The following is a 26,856-nucleotide window of genomic DNA, read 5'->3' on the forward strand; positions in this document are numbered from 1 at the left end:
CAAATTTGAAGAATCTATCAATTTCAGTGGTTCAGATATTAAGATAGTATGCATATTACGGAGTTATGAAAACTCCATATTTTTTCACAAAAAGACCGCATTCTCTCAAAATTAGTATGCCGTGTGCAGTTTCTTAACCAGAAGTAATTGTAACAAGTTTTTTCACAGATAATACAGCTGAACATTAGTAGAGAATTATTATTTATTCCTTGTTAAAAACTGCCAATTAAACTTTGCTACTGTCTTAAAAATTTTCAGTAATCAATTCTCGTGAGCCCTGGCATTTACATTTCCTTGACCTCTCCTAAATTTTTATTTACAGGATTACCTGATAGCATTATTTTTAAGCATACTGAACAAGTAAAAAAAAATTGTGAAAAAATTTCCAACATTAATTCAGAAACTTGTGTCTTACACTCAAATGTTACATCAAACAAGAAATAAGTTGACATCTGCATCAATGCTCAAAGTGATCATTTTAAAAATCTACGATGAAATCTAAGTGAGAAACACCCTGACAAAACTGATTTGATTTCATGAGTAAACACTCATGATACAATTTTCTAACTCTACTTGTGTTAACAGCTCAATACTACAATACTCTTTACTGTTACTGGTACAGGATATAAGACGTTTATTGAATTAGCAGTCAATAAAATTAGTAGCACATTTTTAATTAGATTAAAATAATGATGGGTGATTTTATTTGTTTAATGCCACTCTAGGAACATTAAGGAATCCTTACCTATTAATTTTTTTTAATTACACTTTTTTACTAACTTAACTTAATTATAAGATATCACTACATCAGTACGTTAAATAAATTATTTATTTATTAATTTTTAATTGATGTACATTACTTTAGTCTCTGTGTCATCTAACTTATAATCTACAAATAAAGAAAAAATTTATTACACTAACAAAAAAAAACTTACAATAACTTTTAGCGATCTGAAGAGCTGCAATTCCAAATCCTCCAGTACCACCATGAATATAAACAATTTCCCCTTTCTTCAATTGCGCTCTGTAAAGATAAATACAACTTTTGAAGAAAAAAAACACTATTAAAACTAGTTACGCTACATTAACCTAAATCTTTGAGCATAAAATTAAAGTAACATCTAATAATCCTTATAACTTCTATAACACATCACAGTTAAAACAAATATAGAAACCTACATTATTAATAAAAGTAATTATTTTTCTTATTTACTACATTTTACTGTGTGTATGTCTATAATTATATATCCAATTTTTTTAGATGTTTCCTACACTTTGATTAGTTTCACTCAAAATCTTTACAAAATAAATATTGTATACAAATTTTTTATCATAAATGTCTGCTTCTTAAACAACTGATGCATACTGATGAACCAATAAAAAAATAAGGTAAAACCCATGAATACTAAAAATAAAGCTATAAAAATGTAAAAGGGGTAGTTCCCTGTCCCTTTTATCAGAGAGGATTATCATTATGCAAATGCTTCTGCATTTTGCATTTTACAAAACAAAGCATCAACAATAGTTTTCTACAGCCCCAATGTGTTTATGCACAATGTTTTTTGCATTGTGTAAAGTTTTTTTACACAATAGCCTTTATTAGTAGCACATAAATATTTCAACTAACATATTTTATAATACAACTTCATGATACTATAATGGTAAAAAATAATAAGAAAATAATATTAAAGAGCAAATTTTAATTCATACTGAAATAAAAAATAATTAAAAGTAGACAATCTTATAAAAGCAAACAGAGTTCTGATACTTGCTTAATTTACTCCTTGGGGAAGTCTAAAATCACCAAAAACTGTTTACATAATACTTGAAGGAACATACAGAAATACTAACAATATGTTATGAAAAACTCAAATAATCAAGTCAAAGTACAAGCAGTTCTTTATAGTAATATATTTTTTAATATGATTTATTTCATTATTTTTGCTTAACAATTTAACTTTTGAATTTTAAAAGTAATTGAATATGAATTTTAGTCATAACCAAAGTGCTGAAGATGAGTGAAACCAACAGTACTAATGCCCATCTGAACATCAGTTCAGGACATCTACAAATTATGAAATATTTATTACAAATTAACTTTAAAATATGCTTGAAACACTGATTAACAATTCTCCTATCTGAAAAAACTAGATTTATTTTTATGATTACAACTACTTGAGCAGAGTGATTCATAAGAGTCAAATTACCAGTTTCTAAAACTTCAAGAAATGACATCCTAGGACAAACAGCACAAAGAATGGATTTTTCAATCTTAATGACAAGAAGGCATTGAGACATGATGCAAACTTCACAACTTCATCTATCAAGTCATACCCCAGTACCACTTCACTAGATCATACCTAGAGTTGTAACTTGAAACCTTTTCTACCACAGGTGACCACTTGACAGTCAACCATGAAAGATCTTTTAAGGACTACTCCACTGGGTGAACCAAGCAACACAGAGTTAAGAGAAAGCAGCACTTGGATATGATGGGCTGCCACTTAGAAGATTACATGTGATCAGAAGCACTGGAAGGCCCTAACACCAGACACACAAACAAGAACAACATAAAATCCAAAATCAAACCAAAGCAAATCACTGACATTTCCACACCCAACATAAACTCACTCATGCATACTGGTAAACTAAATATATACCAACCTAATGGACCAACTCAAAATTCCCATCACAAGATTGCAGGAAATAACACTGACTAGGACGCCATGAAATCTCAAGGATGTAGGCTCTACATAGATTTACCTGGGAAGAGGGAGATGAAAAGTGTTTCACAGTTTGGAACAGGCTTTTTGGTCAGCCTCAAATAATAAACTTAATACAAGAATTTAAGTCGCAATCTCCAAGAATCTCAACACTTACCCTAAAATCATCTAATAAAGTTTACACCATAATAAACCCCCATGCACCCCTCCCCCACCTCTAATAATAAAAACAAATCTCCAAAAGACCATAAAGAAACAGAAAGGTTCTGGGACCTACTCAACCAGACCATAAACATCCTCAAAAATTACATTAAACAACTGATCAGAAACTTCAATGTTCAACTAGGCAGACAAAGAAGAAACCATGACATCATCGGAAAATGGCCGACTCAAAAGATAACAAATGAAAACTGATAAGACTCATCGATCTCTGCAGAAACCACAATCTAATCTCAAAATACACTTATTTCAAGAGAAAACCTCAAAAACTCAAAACCTGGAAACACCCTGACTACACTAAAGGAGAATAGCAACTAGGTCATGTCATCATGGACAAACACTATCACAAAGAGATCAACAATTAAAAGTCCTCCAAAGAATAGACACAGGCTCAAATCATTACATAGGAAAAGTTAAAATTACATTCACTCCCCACAGGAAGCAACAAAACCAAGCCTGTAAAACTAAAAGTAAAATAGACCCCTACCCGATTAATCAACTGGTAATAAAAATTACAAAAAAAAAAAAACAACTAAAAAAATAACAATTATGGATAAGCTCGAAAACCTAGTCAACAACCTTAAACAAATATAGAAGAATGGGCCCAAATAAAACCTTGTAAAAAGCATCAATGGTAGAACAATGAATGTGATGAAACAGTGGAGAGCTACTCAAGCGTGGCTATTTCACCAATCCCAAAAATCAGAAACATCCTTCCAAAATTTAGTAAAAAAAAGAAAAGAAACCACCAGAACCCTAAGAAAAAGAAAAATACAACACCATAAAGACACACTGAAATCAATAGAATTCAACAAAATGCAGTTGAGAGACTACCACAAAATCTTCAAAAAAACAACTCCAAAAATACAAACCCCCCAATTCTATTAATGAAGGGTGAAAACCATAATCTTGCCTGTTTTAGGCCAGATTGGTCTAAGACAAGATTTTGCCATAAGGCAAGACGGAAATACTAGCTAAATATTTCAACAAACTCCTAAACTTTGACACCAGCAACCCATAACAACACACCGGAAAACATAAATCCTCCCAAAATAAAAGAGGTCTACCAAGACTATCAGAACACTAGACAACAACCCTCATCTACCTAGTATGTAAAAAAGCAAATAAAACAGACCCTAACAACTGCAGGAGAATAATCTCACTCCTAGACACAACATACAAAATTCTTTCAAGAATCATCCTCAATAGGATCGGTTTACAACTCGAGAAAAAACTAGAATACCAGAGAAGCTGTCCAGAATAGATATGAGTTTTAAGCTAATAATAGATCTCAACAGAAAAAAAAGCAGAGAAATGGTGATAACATTTGTAGACCTCAAGAAAGTGTATGATTTCATCTACAGAGGATCCTTACTATAAATTCTAAGACACCTCGGACATCATCCCAAATTAATGAATATGACAAAGCTGACCCTCACAAACACTAAGTCAAAAGTGAAATTAAGAGGCCGACTCTTGGAACCATTTGAAATCAAAATAGGACTATGCAAAACAATGGCCTTTCACTGCTACTATTCAATTGTGCTCCAGAAATGGTAATGAGGGAATGGCTCAATAAATGACCCCCCCCCCCCCAAAAAAAACATTATTTACAATATTAAAGCATTGCAAATAAAAATTGGCCTCAAAATATCATTCAAAAAGACAGAACTTATGCCCAATACCACAGAGAAATAATAAAAAAAAACAGCCTAAATGAAAAAAAAACCTCAATCCAAACAAAAACAAACAAACTAGCTAAAGGACAAAAATTAACCTGGTACACCTACAAGAAGTCTATCCATAAATGCAAAGATAAGACTACAAGAAAGTTATAAAACAGAAGCCACATTGCAGCAGAATCACTCTTCCACCTGAACAAACAATCAGACCGACAGTCCCCATAAAATCAAAAGAATTGGAAGAACTTGCATTAACAAAAAGAACCAGAAAGACAGGCAATGGTGGATTGCCCCCAACAAGTTAGAACCCACCATTGTAAGAGGAAACTAGGATTCTTTAGACACATCACGAAGATAGAAGAATTGAGACATCTGAAACAGCTGATACAGTACAATCTTGACTTGAAAAATGCCAAGACAATATGCAGATGGATCTGCATATCATCTTAATGAGAGGATATGAAGGAAATTGGCTTTATAAGAGAATTTTTTTTTTTTTTTTTTTTTTTGTCTTCAGTCATTTGACTGGTTTGATGCAGCTCTCCAAGATTCCCTATCTAGTGCTAGTCGTTTCATTTCAGTATACCCTCTACATCCTACATCCCCAACAATTTGTTTTACATACTCCAAACGTGGCCTGCCTACACAATTTTTCCCTTCTACCTGTCCTTCCAATATTAAAGCGACTATTCCAGGATGCCTTAGTATGTGGCCTATAAGTCTGTCTCTTCTTTTAGCTATATTTTTCCAAATGCTACTTTCTTCACCTATTTGCCGCAATACCTCTTCATTTGTCACTTTATCCACCCATCTGATTTTTAACATTCTCCTATAGCACCACATTTCAAAAGCTTCTAATCTTTTTTTCTCAGATACTCCGATTGTCCAAGTTTCACTTCCATATAAAGCGACACTCCAAACATACACTTTCAAAAATCTTTTCCTGACATTTAAATTCATTTTTGATGTAAACAAATTATATTTCTTACTGAAGGCTCGTTTAGCTTGTGCTATTCGGCATTTTATATCGCTCCTGCTTCGTCCATCTTTAGTAATTTTACTTCCCAAATAACAAAATTCTTCTACCTCCATAATCTTTTCTCCTCCTATTTTCACATTCAGTGGTCCATCTTTGTTATTTCTACTACATTTCATTACTTTTGTTTTGTTCTTGTTTATTTTCATGCGATAGTTTTTGCGTAGGACTTCATCTATACCGTTCATTGTTTCTTCTAAATCCTTTTTACTCTCGGCTAGAATTACTATATCATCAGCAAATCGTAGCATCTTTATCTTTTCACCTTGTACTGTTACTCCGAATCTAAATTGTTCTTTAACATCATTAACTGCTAGTTCCATGTAAAGATTAAAAAGTAACGGCGATAGGGAACATCCTTGTCGGACTCCCTTTCTTATTAGGGCTTCTTTCTTATGTTCTTCAATTGTTATTGTTGCTGTTTGGTTCCTGTACATGTTAGCAATTGTTCTTCTATCTCTGTATTTGAACCCTAATTTTTTTAAAATGCTGAACATTTTATTCCAGTCTACGTTATCGAAAGCCTTTTCTAGGTCTATAAACGCCAAGTATGTTGGTTTGTTTTTCTTTAATCTTCCTTCTACTATTAATCTGAGGCCTAAAATTGCTTCCCTTGTCCCTATACTTTTCCTGAAACCAAATTGGTCTTCTCCTAATACTTCTTCCACTCTCCTCTCAATTCTTCTGTATAAAATTCTAGTTAAGATTTTTGATGCATGACTAGTTAAACTAATTGTTCTGTATTCTTCACATTTATCTGCCCCTGCTTTCTTTGGTATCATAACTATAACACTTTTTTTGAAGTCTGATGGAAATTCCCCATTTTCATAAATATTACACACCAGTTTGTATAATCTATCAATCGCTTCCTCACCTGCACTGCGCAGTAATTCTACAGGTATTCCGTCTATTCCAGGAGCTTTTCTGCCATTTAAATCTTTTAATGCTCTCTTAAATTCAGATCTCAGTATTGTTTCTCCCATTTCATCCTCCTCAACTTCCTCTTCTTCCTCTATAACACCATTTTCTAATTCATTTCCTCCGTATAACTCTTCAATATATTCCACCCATCTATCGACTTTACCTTTCGTATTATATATTGGTGTACCATCTTTGTTTAACACATTATTAGATTTTAATTTATGTACCCCAAAATTTTCCTTAACTTTCCTGTATGCTCCGTCTATTTTACCAATGTTCATTTCTCTTTCCACTTCTGAACACTTTTCTTTAATCCACTCTTCTTTCGCCAGTTTGCACTTCCTGTTTATAGCATTTCTTAATTGCCGATAGTTCCTTTTACTTTCTTCATCACTAGCATTCTTATATTTTCTACGTTCATCCATCAGCTGCAATATATCGTCTGAAACCCAAGGTTTTCTACCAGTTCTCTTTATTCTGCCTAAGTTTGCTTCTGCTGATTTAAGAATTTCCTTTTTAACATTCTCCCATTCTTCTTCTACATTTTCTACCTTATCTTTTTTACTCAGACCTCTTGCGATGTCCTCCTCAAAAATCTTCTTTACCTCCTCTTCCTCAAGCTTCTCTAAATTCCACCGATTCATCTGACATCTTTTCTTCAGGTTTTTAAACCCCAATCTACATTTCATTATCACCAAATTATGGTCGCTATCAATGTCTGCTCCAGGGTAAGTTTTGCAGTCAACGAGTTGATTTCTAAATCTTTGCTTAACCATGATATAATCTATCTGATACCTTGCAGTATCGCCTGGCTTTTTCCAAGTGTATATTCTTCTATTATGATTTTTAAATTGGGTGTTGGCAATTACTAAATTATACTTCGTGCAAAACTCTATAAGTCGGTCCCCTCTTTCATTCCTTTTCCCCAGCCCGTATTCACCCACTATATTTCCTTCCTTGCCTTCTCCAATGCTTGCATTCCAATCTCCAACTATTATTAAATTTTCATCTCCTTTTACGTGTTTAATTGCTTCATCAATCTCTTCGTATACACACTCTACCTCATCATCATCATGGGCGCTTGTAGGCATATATAAGAATATAAGAGAATATAAGAATATAATAGGCATATACGAGAATACATCATAGATAAGATAAAATTAAACACAAAAATCAAGAACAAAAAAAAACACAGTTTCAGATTCATAAGAAAGAAACTCACAACATGAACATTTTCAATATCAGAAAGAGCACAGAGATCGGAATGTATGAAAAAATACTGGCAGTCACTTCAAAGAGGCTTGGATAATGACTGACTAAAATGATCTATGTGATCATAAGAGATGAAAAAAAAGTGCATGCGCGCACATGCACACACACATACATGTTTTTTTTATTTATTGATGAAATTCAATTTAATTGTTTTTTACATCATTAATGTGTTATCAACAATATAAAATTTTATTACCTTTCTTTTAATTATTAAATGACCTTCATAAAAGGGAATAAAATTTATAATAGTTTATATGGCACATTATATTTTTAAATATACAGTTTTTTAATAAATTTTTAATTTTTTTGCTGATGCATTCGTCTCTATTATTGAGAGATCTTCACATAAATATTTTCCTGAATTTACTTGGACTTAGGATTACAGATGATCATAATGGTTTAGGGTTGGAAGTCCTTCCTTGTGATGCAAACCTAATAGAGGAGGTGTTATACAGACTGATGACATACTTAGATCTACATATTGAAGAGAATTTTTAAAATAATGTTAAATGCTTAACTTCTAAATTTTAATGGATTTCTTAATGACCAACTTTAATTATATTTTTAAAAAATGAATCAGTAAAAACATACTTTTGAATTAATGCTCTGTAAGCTGTGAAATAAGATACATATAATGTAGATGCTTGTTGAAATGTTAATTTATCCCCCAGTCTGACAACATATGAAGTTCTACAAACAACATATTCAGCATATGCACCAGTTCCAGTAAAGCAACATAGAACACGTTCTCCTACCTTAAAACAATAAAAAAATATATAAATAATAAAAATATATAAAATTTTTAGAAAACTTTTGTCCAAATAACTATTATTTATTATATTTTAATAATACTGAAAAATTTTAAAGTCTTCCTTTACTCCAACATCTTAGAAGTTTTACTGTTGACTAAACATTACTTTATGAAGAGCAAATCGCCTCAAAAGACTACAGAAAAACTTGATAAAAATGGTGAATCAGCACCTTCGATTAGAACAGTTTATAAGTGGTTTCAAAATTTTTCATGTGGTCATATGAGCATAACTGACATCAATTTTTCTGGATGCCCTGTTGAAGTCACTACTTCAAAAACGATTGCTAGTGCTGTGGGCATCTCGATTGAAGTAATCTCGATTGATTACTTTGCATCAACACTTGAACATGAAAAAGCGGAAGTGCAAGATGGCACTGCTGCAATTGCTCACAACTGACCAAAAATGAGATCATGTGAGGTATTCCATGAGCAATTTGCAGCTGTTACAGTGAAATCAACAGGATTTTAGGTGTTGTTTCATCCATGTTTCCAAACATGGATATATCACTACCTGTCTGGGACCAAGGAACAACCCAAGTAATGGGTTGCCAGCAGGGAGTCTGCATCAAAGATGATGAAGGCCATTCCTTCAGCCAGAAAGACTATGGCGACTGACTTTTGGGATTTGCAAGAGATAATCCTCATAGACTACTTAGAAAAGTTAAACAATTACAAACTCATTCATTTAAACTCATTCTATAATGCCCCTATTTCCCAGATTTGGCTCCTTTGGACTACTATTTGTTCCAACATGAAAAAATGACTGGCAGGAAGGAGATTCTATTCAAACAAGTGATTGCATGAACAAATTCCAATTTTGCAGAGTTGGAAAAATCCTATTATTTGGAAGAGATCAACAAACTAGAGCAATGTTGGGAAATAAAAAAGGTTTATCTCAAACGAATTAAGTGGTTTCTACTTTACCAAGGACTTTTCAAACCACCCTTCTGTATATATAAATATATAGATATTTGAAATCTCTATGGATGCCTGAACCAAACTAAAAATTAATACTTGTAAATTAATTATACTTGTTTTCTTAATCAACTCTAATAATCATTCAATTCATGTTTTTACAACTTTTATTTTTCCATTATAATGAAACAATTAATAGCAAACAATTGTATTCTAATAACATATTTTAAATTTTATGAAAAGAAAATTTGAATAAACTTTATTTACTTATTAAAACATTAATTTACATACTGAAAATTCTGCAGTTTTATTTCCATTTCTAACCACAATACCAGCTGCTTCTTTACCAAGAATTGCAGGGAGTGTAGGAAGTTTACCAAATTTTCCACTTCTCATTTGTGTATCAACAAAATTAAGACCGACTGCTTTAACTTGAACAAGAATCTAGAAATAAACAATAAATAATAATTAGATATAAAATAAAGTTTTAGTTACACTTCAACTTTTTATTAAATAATCCAACCCAATTAAATGGCATTTATATGTGTGTCTGTGTGTGCATCCCCTTTAGCTTGGCACCGGAATGTACCGATCACTAGCGGAAAATACCGATTCGTTAGTACATGTCTCATGGCGGTCAAGTGTATACTTGTTAGTTATTTATTATATATTGATATATCGTATCTATGCACTATATCGATGTATATGCGAAATATATATCGATATATAAATCGGATTTTTGGTAAAATTTAGTACTTTTTAACCGGATCCCAATTTTCAGATGAAAATAGTTAATATCTCAAAAACAGTTTGGTCCTAGCGCTCTGAAAAAATTGTTCAATCCCCTCGACGTCACTCCATCCGCTTCCAGTGTTACCCGATGATGATAATATTTTCAAGTGCCGTTCAAAAAATGAGGAGGGGTGTGATGGGGTGCCACCGAAATATCTCGGCAACCGCTCGTCTGATTTTCACGATTCAAACGGCGTATGTATCAGCAGATCGAATGCTAACTGGCACGCATTGGGTACACTCTTGATCGACTGGATCTTGGTTATCCGGAAATTAAATCGTTTAGCCGTATGCTTTGACTGCACTCATCCAGAGTAAAACGTACCGATCCGATCTTTCGCTAAATATGTTCAAACCTGTGCGCTAGCGCAGCTGTAAAGTATATACTTATGAAGGCTAAAAAGTAGAAAATAAAAAATATATAAAAAAGACCTTTATATTAAATGCACCAAAAAGTAGAAAATAAAAAATATGTAAAAAAATCTTTAAAACACCACTCTTAAATTAAACGCACTAAAATGTAAAAAATAATTTTAGGACAGTATCTCAAAATGGATTTGACAAGTTTTGATGGTGACATAAGATTATGTGAAACTCATAGCTTCAAATCAAAAATTTGTTGTTTTTGCCAATTTTTTCTTATGTGAGATGACTGGCCTAAAGAAAGGTGTACAAACACGCATAAGAAAAATTTGGCAAAGACATCAAATTTTTAATTTGAAGCTATGACTTTCACATAATCTTACATATCACCATCAAAGCTTATAGTGAAATCCAATGTGGGATACCGTCATAAAATTATTTTTTACCTTTTAGTGCATTTAATTTAATTGGTGTTTTAACAATTTTTTTACATATTTTTTATTTATTTAAGTGATTGTTTTTGTTCATAAAATAATGAACTATAACCAAAAAGTAGGCGCTGGAATGTACCGATCACAAGGGGAAAATTCTGATTGGTTAGTATCAATTTCTAGAGTTAAATTTTTAATTTAACTTTCGTTCAATCAATCTTCATCATTCAAAAAAAAATATTTTTACACAAGAGTAACCAATTTTGGATAAGTAATAATTCCATTTTGAAACGCTGCTCGCCAGAGCATCTTCATTTATAACAGTAGCAACTTGTGATTCATGTAAAATTTCAGTTAAATTTGCACAACATAAATTAAAATTAAACCAAAACTTAGATTTAAACCAACTTTGCACACACAGTGCTGTACAATGTCAACAACATACAATGCAGCTTGTGCAATATCTGTAAAAATGAGTAATACCTCAGACTTTGTACAAACAGGGTGTCCAATGTTGACACAATTTCATTTTGCATTTTGCTCGTAACATCTTTCATTTTATTATTTGTCATTATCACAAAATTACAAACCTTTAGTTTGAAAAATTATATTTTATACCATACTTATTTAAAAACGTATAGATGCACAAAATTAAAAAAATGATTTAACAAATAAATTAAATTACAATACTGTGGGTACACCGTAATACATAATTTGATTGAATTAATAATTTAGAGTAATTAACTCAGCGTCAAATAATGGGCAGGCAGGAGTAGGTTTCATAATGAACGAGAAGATAGGGAAGAGAGTAGAGTATTTCAAAACGCATAGTGGTAGAATCATTGTAATATAAGGATAAAATCAAAACCTAAACCGACAACGGTTGTTAACGTCTATATGCGTACAAGCGCCCATGTTGATGATGAGGTAGAGTGTGTATACGAAGAGATTGATGAAGCAATTAAACACGTAAAAGGAGATGAAAATTTCATAATAGTTGGAGATTGGAATGCAAGCATTGGAAAAGGCAAGGAAGGAAATATAGTGGGTGAATACGGGCTGGGCAAAAGGAATGAAAGAGGGGACTGACTTATAGAGTTTTGCACGAAGTATAATTTAGTAATTGCCAACACCCAATCTAAAAATGATAATAGAAGAATATACACTTGGAAAAAGCCAGGCGATACTGCAAGGTATCAGATAGATTATATGATGGTTAAGCAAAGATTTAGAAATCAACTCGTTGACTGCAAAACTTACCCTTGAGCAGACATTGATAGCGACCATAATTTGGTGATAATGAAATGTAGATTGGGGTTTAAAAACCTGAAGAAAAGGTGTCAGATGAATCGGTGGAATTTAGAGAAGCTTGAGGAAGAGGAGGTAAAGAAGATTTTTGAGGAGGACATTGCAAAGAGGTCTGAGTAAAAAAGATAAGGTAGAAAATGTAGAAGAAGAATGGGAGAATGTTAAAAAGGAAATTCTTAAATCAGCAGAAGTAAACTTAGGCGGAATAAAGAGAACTGGTAGAAAACCTTGGGTTTCAGACGATATATTGCAGCTGATGGATGAACGTAGAAAATATAAGAATGCTAGTGATGAAGAAAGTAAAAGGAACTATCGGCAATTAAGAAATGCTATAAACAGGAAGTGCAAACTGGCGAAAGAAGAGTGGATTAAAGAAAAGTGTTCAGAAGTGGAAAGAGAAATGAACATTGGTAAAATAGACGGAGCATACAGGAAAGTTAAGGAAAATTTTGGGGTACATAAAATAAAATCTGGGGAGGATGAAATGGGAGAAACAATACTGAGATCTGAATTTAAGAGAGCATTAAAAGATTTAAATGGCAGAAAGACTCCTGGAATAGACGCAATACCTGTAGAATTACTGCGCAGTGCAGTTGAGGAAGCGATTGATAGATTGTACAAACTGGTGTGTAATATTTATGAAAAAGGGGAATTTCCGTCAGACTTCAAAAAAATTGTTATAGTCATGATACCAAAGAAGGCAGGGGCAGATAAATGTGAAAAATACAGAACAATTAGTTTAACTAGTCATGCATCAAAAATCTTAACTAGAATTCTATACAGAAGGATTGAGAGGAGAGTGGAAGAAGTGTTAGGAGAAGACCAATTTGGTTTCAGGAAAAGTATAGGGACAAGGGAAGCAATTTTAGGCCTCAGATTAATAGTAGAAGGAAGATTAAAGAAAAACAAACCAACATACTTGGCGTTTATAGACCTAGAAAAGGCATTCGATAACGTAGACTGGAATAAAATGTTCAGCATTTTTAAAAAATTAGAGTTCAAATACAGAGATAGAAGAACAATTGCTAACATGTACAGGAACCAAACAGCAAGAGTAACAATTGAAGAACATAAGAAAGAAGCCGTAATAAGAAAGGCAGTCTGACAAGGATGTTCCCTATCTCCGTTACTTTTTAATCTTTACATGGAACTAGCAGTTAATGATGTTAAAGAACAATTTAGATTCAGAGTAACAGTACAAGGTGAAAAGATAAAGATGCTACGATTTGCTGATGATATAGTAATTCTAGCCGAGAGTAAAAAGGATTTAGAAGAAACAATGAACGGCATAGATGAAGTCCTATGCAAGAACTATCGCATGAAAATAAACAAGAACAAAACAAAAGTAATGAAATGTAGTAGAAATAACAAAGACGGACCACTGAATGTGAAAATAGGAGGAGAAAATATTATGGAGGTAGAAGAATTTTGTTATTTGGGAAGTAGAATTACTAAAGATGGACGAAGCAGGAGCGATATAAAATGCCGAATAGCACAAGCGAAACTAGCCTTCAGTAAGAAATATAATTTGTTTACATCAAAAATTAATTTAAACGTCAGGAAAAGATTTTTGAACGTATATGTTTCCATATAAAGCGTATATGTTTCGCTTTATATGGAAGTGAAACTTGGACAATCGGAGTATCTGAGAAGAAAATATTAGAAGCTTTTGATATGTGGTGCTATAGGAGAATGTTAAAAATCAGATGGGTGGATAAAGTGACAAATGAAGAGGTATTGCAGCAAACAGATGAAGAAAGAAGCATTTGGAAAAATATAGTTAAAAGAAGAGACAGACTTATAGGCCACATACTAAGGCATCCTGGAATAGTCGCTTTAATATTGGAAGGACAGGTAGAAGGGAAAAATTGTGTGGGCAGGCCATGTTTGGAATATGTAAAACAAATTGTTAGGGATGTAGGATGTAGAGGGTATACTGAAATGAAACGGCTAGCACTAGATAGGGAATCTTGGAGAGCTGCATCAAACCAGTCAAATGACTGAAGACAAAAAAAAAAAAAATTCATGTTTACTGCACAAGTATATAATAGCGAGTTCAACCAACTTCTACAACCTTATTATACTTATTTAATCTCTTAAATAAGAGATTAATATATTTATATATTAATTTAAAAAGAATATCTTTCACTTAATCACCCAAAATCACTACCAAATACCAGACTTGTGATATATAATTTATGGCAAATAAATCTAAAAAAGTAAAAGACTAAATCACTGAACAGTTAAAATAAAAATAAAAAAATTACCATTAACACAATCCTATACTACAGATTCATCAAAAAGTACATCGTGTATGTACTAGTAAACATATGATGATACAACTATGAAGTACACCATATACCTATAAGTACATCCATATAATATAAATTATTCATAATTATGATTTTTATGTCAATGTTTATTACTAACCTCATATTCATTAGGTTCTGGTATTGGTATTTCTTTCACTTTAAAATTTGCTGGAGATCCAAACTCTTCTAGAACTATTGCTTTCATAGTTTTATTTAATTTTGGCATCGGTATCAAAGTAACCATTTCTTCCTCTTGCGTTTCTCCAGACAAACTGTCTAGATTTATACCACTCATCTTCAACTGCTGCTTCAACTGTTCATGTATACTATTTTTTTGTGTAGATTCTGTAGTTGAAGTTTCTTTTACAGATTTCTCTGTTGTAGGTTTATTTGCAAAGTTATTTTCTATTGTTTTATTAACAGGTTTCTCTACTGTGGTATTATTTTTAGAGGTAACACTAGAAGATAGAAATATAATAATAATTAAACAGGCTGTTTTGATGTTAAAATTGCAATGTAATTGGTTGATTGAAAATAACTTTTATTATACATTAAACTGATAAAAAAAATTACAAAATTCATTTTGGTGCCTTATATATGAAATAAAGGATCTTATTTTTTAAGAGTACATTCTTATTAAATTCATAATTCTGATAGAGTTGCAACAAATCTTACCAAAAAATATTGAAATAAACCATCCCAAAATCAGTTTACAAAAACATTCAATATCTAGACAAATGATAAATCAATAAATATGAAACAGACAATTCTTCCATAAAATCATAGTAATTAAAGAAAAAGTCAATACAATAAGATTATAAAGAACTGAGAAAAAAAATCACCTGTATTACTTGTTTGCTTTAGATCAAGGTTCAATACAAAAATGCATACAACAATAGGTAACAAATAAAACTTTACTCAGATTGGTACATAAAATACATTATAAAAAAACATGTTCTGATTTTTTTTAAAGAACCCACAAGAGGTAAATTATTATACTTTATACGAGAATATATTTAGATATTTATTAACCAATTCATCACAAAAAATGGCCACAATCTGTCATGTTTTTTTCCTGGTGTAATTACAAAAGATGAATCCTGTTCATCCATCACTATATTTCAGCATGTATTGATTGATATACATGCTCAAATGTATATACATTCTACCACAAAGTAGAGTTACGGGTTTCATTTTATAAGGAAGTACAGATGTTTTATATCGATTGCGATCGTTCGCTATTGTTTCTCATTTGATAGTTTTATTTTTATCATTACTTGATACCACTTGAAGTAGAAGGATAAAAAAGAGTTTCTGATGCTTTCAACTTTTCACAGTCGACCCAACTTTAAAAAAGTTGTGAGCCAGCAAGAAATTAGAAATCCCAACCCCAAAAAAAGCTTGAGAAATTATCATTAACAAAGCACCTACAAATTTACACAATTTTCAAATTCTTTCTAATAGTTATCTTCAGCTACAGATAAGTTCCATAGTCAGTGAAAAGGGTTACAATGAATGGATCAATCATTTGAGATTTGTTAAATCATTAACAAATAAAAGAAAGCAAGGGAGTGAGAACACTTCCCTGAGGCACTCTATATTCTATATTTTGAAGTTCAGATCTGAATTTACCATATCTATTCTTATTAAATATGAAATTTAATAAGAATTTTTTTTAACTTTAAATTTCTTTTTAAATTAATTTTTTTTTTTAAGTTAAAAAAAATTCTTATTAAATTTCATATTTTGTACAGTTTTTTTTTGTTTTTCATATTTAGTACAGTTTTTTCATCAGTAAAAAATATGGAACTAAATCAAATACTTTACTGAGATTGCAAACAATTTAATTAACTCATTAACAAAGCGTTTTCAGACATATGTTTGTATTAAATTTTTACTTCTTTTAGAATCTGTTCTAAAATTGTTTCAATTTCTTCCTGAATTATTCTGTATAATTTTTATTTATTTTTAACAAAAAATCGACATAATTAACAATCCATAAAATAATAAATTACGTTTATTATAAGTATGTAGAATAGTAAGTCTACACAAAATAATATCAAATATTTAATTGATAAAAATCATCTTGTATAAATATTTAAATGGGCTTATCTTTCTCAAGATTACAATTACAAACCATAATCAACAATATCTCATCTTTCAAGCTAGCGATTTTATTCTTTTTTTTTTAACAAGCTATGGTATTAATTACTTTAATAAAACAATCCCAATACGAAAAATATAAAATTTTATATCCTAAAATCATAAATACCGCCAGGCCATAGAATAATAATCAGTGAAGTCTTACCAAAAACATTGCATTACATCTGTACTATATTATTATGTAATATGAGTACCTTGTTATAAACAACTTAAAAATCAAAGAAAAAAACTTACTCATGAAACGAGTTATTTTATTATAATAATAAGCTATTATAATAAAATCCTTAAAAATTTGTCATTGAATAATTTTAAAAAACACCAGAATCGTTCTCTACTAGTACAGCAAGATGTTACGATAGTACATTCTTTTCAATTATCCATCAAATATACTTGTACATGTTGAAAAAGAAAATTATAAATGTTACTTCCTCATCAACATCCTCTATTACACGCACATCATCTACCATACCAGTAACATAATTATGCAACTTTTATATATTGCCAACGTAATAATAATACTAATAAACTAAAAGAGCTGAACTTGTAACTTAACTATTTATAATTCATTCTTCGGGTCGCAGACACGAAGATGATCGAGAAACCACAGTTCTGCCAATTTCACAATAACGGGTTAGGGTTTGTCAACAAATCAGTGAATAGTGTTATAAACAACATAACCCAAGGTTGTTTATTATTACAATTCTGACCTGTGTGCGAATGACGATGTCAGCTGTTTTGTCGGTCTATTCTCTTCGTGCCTTGGGTGTGTTAGCTTCGGTGCTGTGTACATTGTTTTTTTGTTATTAAATCGTCAGGTCAAGCTCTTTACAAGATTTAAGTTATCTAAAGACTTTAATTTTTACTTACTGCTCGCGGCTGTTTCTGTATTGTCGGATATAATATATAAATACTAAAATTAGATTATTTTTTAAGTAAAATGTTGTGCTCGGTAAGACTGGTCGTACTATGTTTTTTCGTGCTGTAAGTTAATTATGTGTTTGGATTCCTGTTTTTTTTTTATTTTGTGAATTTAATGTTTATTCAATTATTCTCAGTTAAGTCTTCTGTTCTTATAGCATAAATGTTATTTACTGTATTGTTTTCCTTTATTATAGTTGATGCATAAACTCTTCTTGAGTTTCTGGTATAATTATAAATTTAACAAACTTTAAATAATGTTGATGTACTGTTTTATTTAGTTTTCTCTCTTTCGTAATCACTACCCAATCCAGACCATCAGCTCCTCTCAGAACAATATCTTAAATCTCTTAGGAGCTTAATTCTCTGCCTAACAGATTTTTTTTAAATTTGTGTTATATATTCAATGACTTTGCTTAACTTTAAATTTAAGAAATTAATCTACGCCCATAAATTTTATAATGGCTTTTTAATGATTTTAAATTAATTTTATTTTAAATATCTTATCTAATCAATTTTATAATTATTTATAACTAAACGTTTATATTAATAAAATCATTTTAGTGAGTTTTGGGCTAGCTAGATTCCAACTACAAAATTTTTAACAACTTTTGAAAGCATATATTCTAAAATTAATTGATGTGTTAAACTAACTTCTACATTTCACTAAAAAGATTTTCAAAATAAATAAATTTAAATTTCATTTGTTTATAGTCCTTAGTATTAGGCAGATAAAGGAGTACCTGCTAAGTCATGGCCTTCTAGCAATAATAATAATAATAATAATGTTAAAATTTAATATAACAAAAAAAATTTATATCTTAATTGCTTTTCTATCAGAAAAATTCAAGTGTGAATTCCAGTCAGGTTTCCATTGGTGAATTAAACAGTAAAGAATAATTAAAAATATGATTCTCTGTTCATACCTTCATAAAATATAAGAGGCAAGGCAAGGATGGTCCATGTTTTTTTTAACACAAAATAATTCCTTTAAGTACGTGAATAATAATAAGTAAACGTACAACAATATTAGGTTAAAAGTTTCATTATGAGTCATGTACATAACATATGAAAATAAAATTTAATTTAAAATTTATTAACACTGCTAATTAATCTTTTTAGTGATTTTTGTTATCAAATTTAATAAAAAATTACATTATCTATAATTTAATAATGTAAATGAAACACAGATTACCTGGTACATTGATTTGTATACATAAGCACCAAACTGATAATTATGAAAGATCTGTGCTTTATTAATATTAGACACATGACGCACAGTAATAACTAACATTAACTTAAATAATATAATACATAATAATATAATAACAGTCCTAACTTAAATTAGTCATTAATGAGATTTTAAAGTATGTATATGATATATAAAATATGTGACACAATATAACAGTGATAAGATAAGTCTGATGATTACAATGATTAAAGAAGACTGTATAAAACTATCAGTTTTATTATTACAATAATAAAGCCTTCAAACTAAGCAATTTTCCTAAGAGTTCTTAATTTATGATATTAACTTAAAAATAAAAGTAATACAATAAAATTAAGCAGTTTATTATTGTTCGGCTTTACAAATGAAAAAATCCAATAATATTTGGTGCTATGAAGTTAAAAATAAATGTAAATAAAAATTGTTAATATTATTATTTAATAGTTTTAATGATAATTAAATAATAGTGAAATAGTGTTTTTATTGATTTAACTAAGCAGGTATGGGGAGATTTGACCCACAACTGCAAAAAAATCAAAATGTTCAGAAAAAGAATTTGCGTTTCAGATGACCCCTCTTACCAAATGATATTTTTAGCATTAAAATATACTATTATTTGAATTAACTGCTATAAAAAATCACAATTTTTAGTAAAAAGATGTATGACTCATTTGACCCCCTTGCTCGACAACTCATGTTGCATTACTTTCACTCCATAAGTACCTAACACACCTCAATTCTACCTTTTCTTAAAGTTTTACATATTTCATCTCGCTAAACAATTCAATTTTATTAATTTTATTTTTTTAATGACTTTCCCTCTATATTTATGATTTTTTAAACATTCTCAGCATATTTTAATTATGTATAAATAAATAAAAAGAATAAAATCAATTTTTTTTTTTTAAATTATATTTTATACACTTCCAAACAAGTACCCATACATTAAAAATACAAAATACAAAGATTAAATTTGCCTTTCCAAATGAAATGTTAAGATTTCGACTTTGTGAAAAGCAGTAACATATTAGAGATGTCACATCTTATCTCACTTTTCTGGCTGCAATTCACTGTTAGATCCCAATTAATAACTAACTAAGCAAATCAAGGATACTATTTTCATGTACACTGTCACTTCATAAATAAGGAATGCAGCTACTGGTTTCTGACCAAATAATAAAGCTGTATTAAACATGCTGGAGATTTTTGGAATATTTTTGGAATATCTTACTGCAAAGTGATTTTTAATTACGCATAAATTAATATACAATCTTTGGCTACAAGCCAAATTTTGCTGGACTATTAAAATAATGATCTTTATAAACATTAATGAACTTAAAATAAATAGTTCACAACTTTAAAAAATCAACATTTTTTTCTTTTTTTTTTGTCTTCAGTACTAGATTCTTTTGTCTTCAGTGCTAGAATCTTCTAGCACTAGATTCCCTATCTAGTGCTAGTCGTTTCATTTCAGTATACCCTCTACATCCTACATCCCTACAAATTTGTTTTACATATTAAAATCAACTTAATATTAAATATTTATTAAAAAAATTTATTCAACATCTTGAAACAAATTTAAAAAATTTATTCAACATCTTAAAACAAATAATTTACACTTTATTTAAAACAGAAAAAATTAGATGAGACAAACAATAAACATTAACAAATTCTTACATAAATAAAAGCAATATCTAAACTGATTTTAATTAAAATCACCTCTAAGCCATCGTTTTGCGTCCCGTGAGTCATTACCATAGGTTTTTCCAAACCTATACATGAAACATATTTAAAAAGTTTAAATTTAATATTAATATTATTAATATTAAATATTATATTAATAATATAAATTAATATAAATTATTAATAATATAATATTATTATATTATAATATAATATAATATAAATTATTAATAATATAAATTATATTAATAATATAAATCTAAAAAAAAATAATGAAAAAATAACTACTTTATTGTTAGAAGTATAAAATAACGTGATTAACAATATGATGTATGAATAATACTACAAGAAGGTTGCTTTACAAGATACATTAAGTTTAAATGTAAATAACATAAAATAATTTTTTTTCTATGAAAATTACACTTATAGGAAAAATTATAAAGAAAACATGAAAAAGTATAAGTGATGTAAAGTCAATATGAATGTATCGAGTAACAAGGATCCTTCACTTCTTTGGCAAAGTATCTCCTTTCATTTCAAATTTTTTATGTTTAAATTTCAGTTACATTTGGTATTCTCACATCTTGCAAAAGTGATTTCTCTATTATCAAAGAAAAACGAGTTACAACTCGCTATCAGCGTATAGTTGGCAAAGAGTACATGGAGTCAGATTTGTAAGAAGAATATGAATGCAGAAGAGAGATTGAAAGAGGTGACGTTGCATTTTGAGAAATAACAAAATCTTACGTCAATGCCTCACCAGAAAAGACTGAGGAGCTATGAGGAGGAAAAGCAACTCGGAGAAAATTAGGGCAGGTGATCAGTGTATGACAAACTGATTAATTAGGAAAACAAAATAAACATGAAAATAAGAATTAATCAATAAGAAGAAAATTAAATGCATGGTTGCAACTTAAAAGAATAAGTTAGTAGGAAGAGATAAAAATTCATTGGAAGTTACAGGAGGTGGTGAATTATTTCAAATACTTTAGATGCAAAATCCAAGAAAATAGAAAGCTTGGTTAAGAAGTTTAGAATAAAGCTGACAGAAAAAGCATTTATCAAATGAAAGATGAAGAATGCAGAACCGCGAAGTCTAATCAAAGGCAAAGAAATTCTGTTTAAATTATATACAAAATCTGAAACACAGTTAACTCAAGCCAAGAAGACTAGAACAAGGTGGCCAGACTTGGCCACCTTCAATAAATAGCCTAAAAAATCAAAAGAAATTAAAGATAAAAATGTAGGATTAGAACAAATGGAAAAGACAAGGTGAATATAGTAAGAAGTTATAGGCAAGGAAGGTTTAGAAGAAAAGCAAGGAAGGTAAAGATATGGAAGGCAAAGAAGGTTTGTAGAAAACATTAAGGATGTGATTGAACAAGAGTGATTTAAATAAAAGAAAATGAAAATTACTGATTCACTTCGTAAGCCAATTTATTTTGGAAAATAAATAGGATATATCAAATACCATCAAGACTGCAGTTGGAAATTTCAAGTCATAGATGGACAGAATCTAATGAATCTTTGCTTCTATTTTTATACAAAAAAACAACAGTAGTATTTTCATTACATTACTATTATTAATAAACCTTATAAAAAAATTTGTTCAAAAGCTTTCATGCTTCCAAAAAATTCACTCATACTTGTAGAATATTAAGCATAAATTGTAACTGAAATGGTTTGGTAAACAGATATTTGGAAACATTATTATTATTACTAATCATTTTAAACAGTAGAAAAATATCAATTCTTAAAAAACCTAAGTACTTATAACAAAAATTACCTGAAAATAGAACCAGGAATATGACCCTGATAATCTGGAAGCATCCCAATATGTTTATGGTAAAGTTGAGTCGGTTGAACTACTAATGGTGGATCAGGTTTTACTACAGTTATAGGTGCCCATTCAGTACTTTGTCGACGTCTATAATTTGATGTAAAATCACAGAGAGCAGAATTTGTATAAGGACCATAACCTTCCCCATATCGGCTGTATCCGTATGGTATATGGCCTGCATACCCTGTTCATCAAAACAAACGTAAAAATTAAAAAAATAATATCCAACAAGCAATACATCTAAAAATATATGTCTTCCCTAAATTTACGTTTGGAATACTTTGTTGAATTAGTGCAGGACTCATTCAGAATAACATATTTAGTTACATCCCAAACCGTATTTTTTCTATTTTTTTAATTTTACCAATAGGAATCTAGTACACTTTGATAAGAGATTTGTATTCATTAGAAATTTTTAGCAATATAATATTATTTGAATATTCATCTAATTTTTTTTTATTCAATAAATGATTTGCCTTTGCTTCAATTTTTTTTCTCAATTTGTTTTTTACATTAAGTTCAACACTAGCTGAAATACTTTGCCTAGATGACAGAAAATAAAAATATTTTGCTAATTGTATAGTTTGATTATGAAAATTTTTAAGGGCACATGAGCAAACAACTGAGAGAAAATGCTAATTTAATTACATATACACATTTTTAAAAGTACATAAATTTTTACTTCACTAATAAAACACCGATGTGTCTTCCCCATAAGATCCAAATATTTTAATTGAAATTTTATTTCGCTATAACTCTGGAACCAATGAAAATAAGTACCACTTATGACATGTTGAAAAGCTCTCAATGAGGGCTTATTATTGCGATAAAATAAGTCCAAAATCCAATTTTTTTTTTGGATTTTGGGCTTTCCTGGACACTTTTGGTGCAGTCAATTGCAATCACAAAGAGAGATGCACAACTAGATGTTACAATAGTCCTAAATTCAAAATTTCAACATTCTACAGCTAATCATTTTTGAGTTATGGCAAAGTACATATGTACAGACGTCATGCTGACTAGTCAAAATGGATATTCCACTGAAATCTGAAAAGTGAAATTTTTCACGATTAAGTACTTCCTTTTACTTAGTAAAGAGCACAAAATACACACTAGGTAGCAAATCCAGATTTTAACTTATATAAAATTCTAATACCTCTGGTATATAAAATATTTTGACGATAAGAATTATGCAATTTTTCATTCATGACTAAATTTATAGATAAACACAAAACTATTTTAAATCAAGCTTGTATTTACATAGAAACTAATAAAAAAAATTTTTGTTACTATAGAAATACTGGATATAAATTAAAAAGTAATAAAAAATTGTTTTTTTTTTACTTTTTACTTTTTCACAGCTGTGTCCCCTTATAACACCCCTTTTACCACTTGATAATTTTTATTCATTTATTCAGGTTTTCCAAGTATTTAATGTGGTTACCAACAATTGACAATTCAAAGTATATGCTGAGGCACCTCTACTCATCAGTATTTGACTGAAATAAAAAAATCTATACTCTCTATCAGTATTTGACTGAAATAAAAAATCTGTGCTCTATACTGTAAATCATTCACTCAAACTGTGTATAAATTTGTATACATTTATGTTAATTTAAACACCTAAAAGCAAGAAATAAACATATAAAAAGCCAGGTGGGTAATTCTACTTGTACAAATTTATTCATAACATTTCAGCAAATCTATTATATAGATAGGAAATGTTTAGAGGTGGAACAAACTATAAATTGTTTATTACAAAGGTTAATTTGATAAACTCCCAATATTTAAATAGATTCCACATGAAGTAATAATTAATAAGTATCCAATATTCTTGTAAATCTGTCAGTATGTATGATTTAATTTTTTTACTGTCAGTAGTATGCTTGAAGATTCTAATACAGATGGTTTATATCAATTGCATATAAAATTTCCAATAATTCATTATTTACTAATAAAAGGAAAAATACAGTTATATATAAAAATATCTATAATTCTAGATATTTCTGCGAACTGCAGTATTGACAGTAATAAAAAAGTTGAAAGAACAATATGATTATTGTTGGACAGGGGATAGATAGTGTCTGGAAAAAAACAGGTGGAGAGTATTGTCTTCAAGTTTAGTAACAGTACTTCTACTAGTACAAGCACCATAATTAACCTTGAAAATAGATGGTGTAATTTCTTTATCTAAATAACACTATTTGAAAATTTAGATTTCATTTTTGTATTTTCATTATCTGGCTCCAGTTCATTAAAATTCAGTTCATTAAAATTCTTGTCCTCCCATGACTCTTCAAGCACTGAGCCTACTTCTTCCATAATTTCACATTTGATAAAATTTAGCCTCTTTTTCTTATGAGGCCCTGTAAGGGAAATGTAGTTAGAATTTCCAAGCCATATAGGTTCTGAAAGTAAGTACTTAAATTCCTTAAATATATTTTCCCCAGCAATGATTGGAAAGATAATATTTTCAAATATAAATTTAAAAAATAATATTTTTTGGTATAAATTTTCTGACAGATTCCATAAAAATTTATTATCAAAATATGGAATCAGTTACAGCTATGTATTGTGCGCTTCACAATATTTATGGCCTACATAATTTGAACAGAATTTTTCTCTATTTGATGTTGAAACACCAATTCACGAAGGAAACGCAAGGATTCAAGAGAATCCTATTGCTGCTGTAAGTGCAAGTGTTTGTGAAAATTGAAATTTATCGATTTCACAATGTTCCAAAGAATTGGGCCTTTCTTAACATGGTGAATTTTGCTTAAAGATCTTAGTTTACATACATATAAGATTTAAAAATGTAAAACATGCCATTCTTTGTATTAACGGGTTTGCTGATTGGAACTCTAGAGCAGCTTGAGAAGTAGATGCAAATTTTCATCAAAAAATCATCTTTTCAACAACAACAACAAGCAAATAAGCAAAATTTCCATAATTGGGATGATTCCAAATTACTGTCCAAAATTACTTTTTCATTATTCATTATAGTATTATATATATATATATATATATATATATATATTTATAGTATTATATATATATATATATATATATATATATATATATATATATATTATATATTCATTATATATATTATATATTTTTCATAGTATTCATTATTTATACAACAGTAAAAACTTTATATCCACTACATTTAAAAATATAGATGTACCCTTAATAACGATAAATCTCTTAAAAATTATAAAGCATCCGGAGAGAACTAACTTGTCTCAGAACTATGGAAAAATGCTAATGGACAAACTAAACAAAATTTATACACACAATTGATATTTGGAATACTGAGAAATTCATCTGAAATACTCAGTATGGAAATACTGCAGCCAGTATAATATAGTAGCCCACCGGGTTGGTCTAGTGGTGAACCCGTCTTCCCAAATCAGCTAATCTGGAAGTCGAGAGTTCCAGCGTTCAAGTCCTAGTAAAGTCAGTTATATTTACACGGATTTAAATACTAGAACTCAAATTCGTGGATACCGGTGTTCTTTGGTGGTTGGGTTTCAATTAACCACACATCTCAGGAATAGTCGAACTGAGAAGGTACAAGACTACACTTCATTTATACTCATACCTATCATCCTCAATCATCCTCTGAAGTATTATCTGAAAGGTAATTACCGGAGACTAAACAGGAAAAAGAAAGTATAATATAGTATGAAATACTATGATCATCTATCCCTCATACAAAAAAAGGAGTAAGACCAGGAAGAAGTTATCCAGATCAAATCATCAGTTTGAAACAGATGAAATATTATAAAGTGAGAGGAAAACCAATGCTCATCACCTTTGTAGATTTCAAGAATAAGTATAACTGCATATATTGAGAATTCCTTCTAAATATCATTAAAGAATTTGATCTACACCAAAAGTTAATAAATCTAATTAAACAAACCTTAAAAACACAATAAGTGAAATTTAGAGGCAAACTTTCTAAATTATTCAAAACAAGATCAGGACTTTACTCTTTAATTGCATCTTGGAAAAGATCATGAGAGAAAGGACTAAAAAGTGCAGGTCAGCTATTAAGATGATACCAAAATCAATTCTTAATTTCCTTGCATTTACTGATGACCTTGCTCTAGTTGTGAACAACATGGAAGAAGCTTAAACACAAATAAAACAACTGGGAAAGATAGCAGCAAAAACTAGATTACTTATGTCATTTGAGAAAACAGAAGTTATGTCCACTTTTAAAACAGAATCTCC

At 29.8% G+C, this 26,856-nt stretch overlaps 1 protein-coding gene across 1 annotated transcript in view; it reads right to left on the minus strand.

The window, feature by feature from the left end:
• Nucleotides 1–26,856, minus strand: part of LOC142329233 (uncharacterized) — a 65,575-nt gene that overhangs the window by 23,646 nt on the left and 15,073 nt on the right. The window contains exons 6-10 of the mRNA XM_075373640.1: nt 22,564–22,801; nt 14,904–15,243; nt 9,871–10,023; nt 8,445–8,608; nt 936–1,024 (exon numbers count right to left, since the gene is read on the minus strand). Coding sequence (XP_075229755.1) covers nt 936–1,024; nt 8,445–8,608; nt 9,871–10,023; nt 14,904–15,243; nt 22,564–22,801 — 984 coding nt within the window. The remainder of the gene's footprint in view (nt 1–935; nt 1,025–8,444; nt 8,609–9,870; nt 10,024–14,903; nt 15,244–22,563; nt 22,802–26,856) is intronic.

The sequence above is a fragment of the Lycorma delicatula genome, chromosome 8 (assembly GCF_047948215.1).
Source record: "Lycorma delicatula isolate Av1 chromosome 8, ASM4794821v1, whole genome shotgun sequence".
NCBI lineage: Eukaryota > Metazoa > Arthropoda > Insecta > Hemiptera > Fulgoridae > Lycorma > Lycorma delicatula.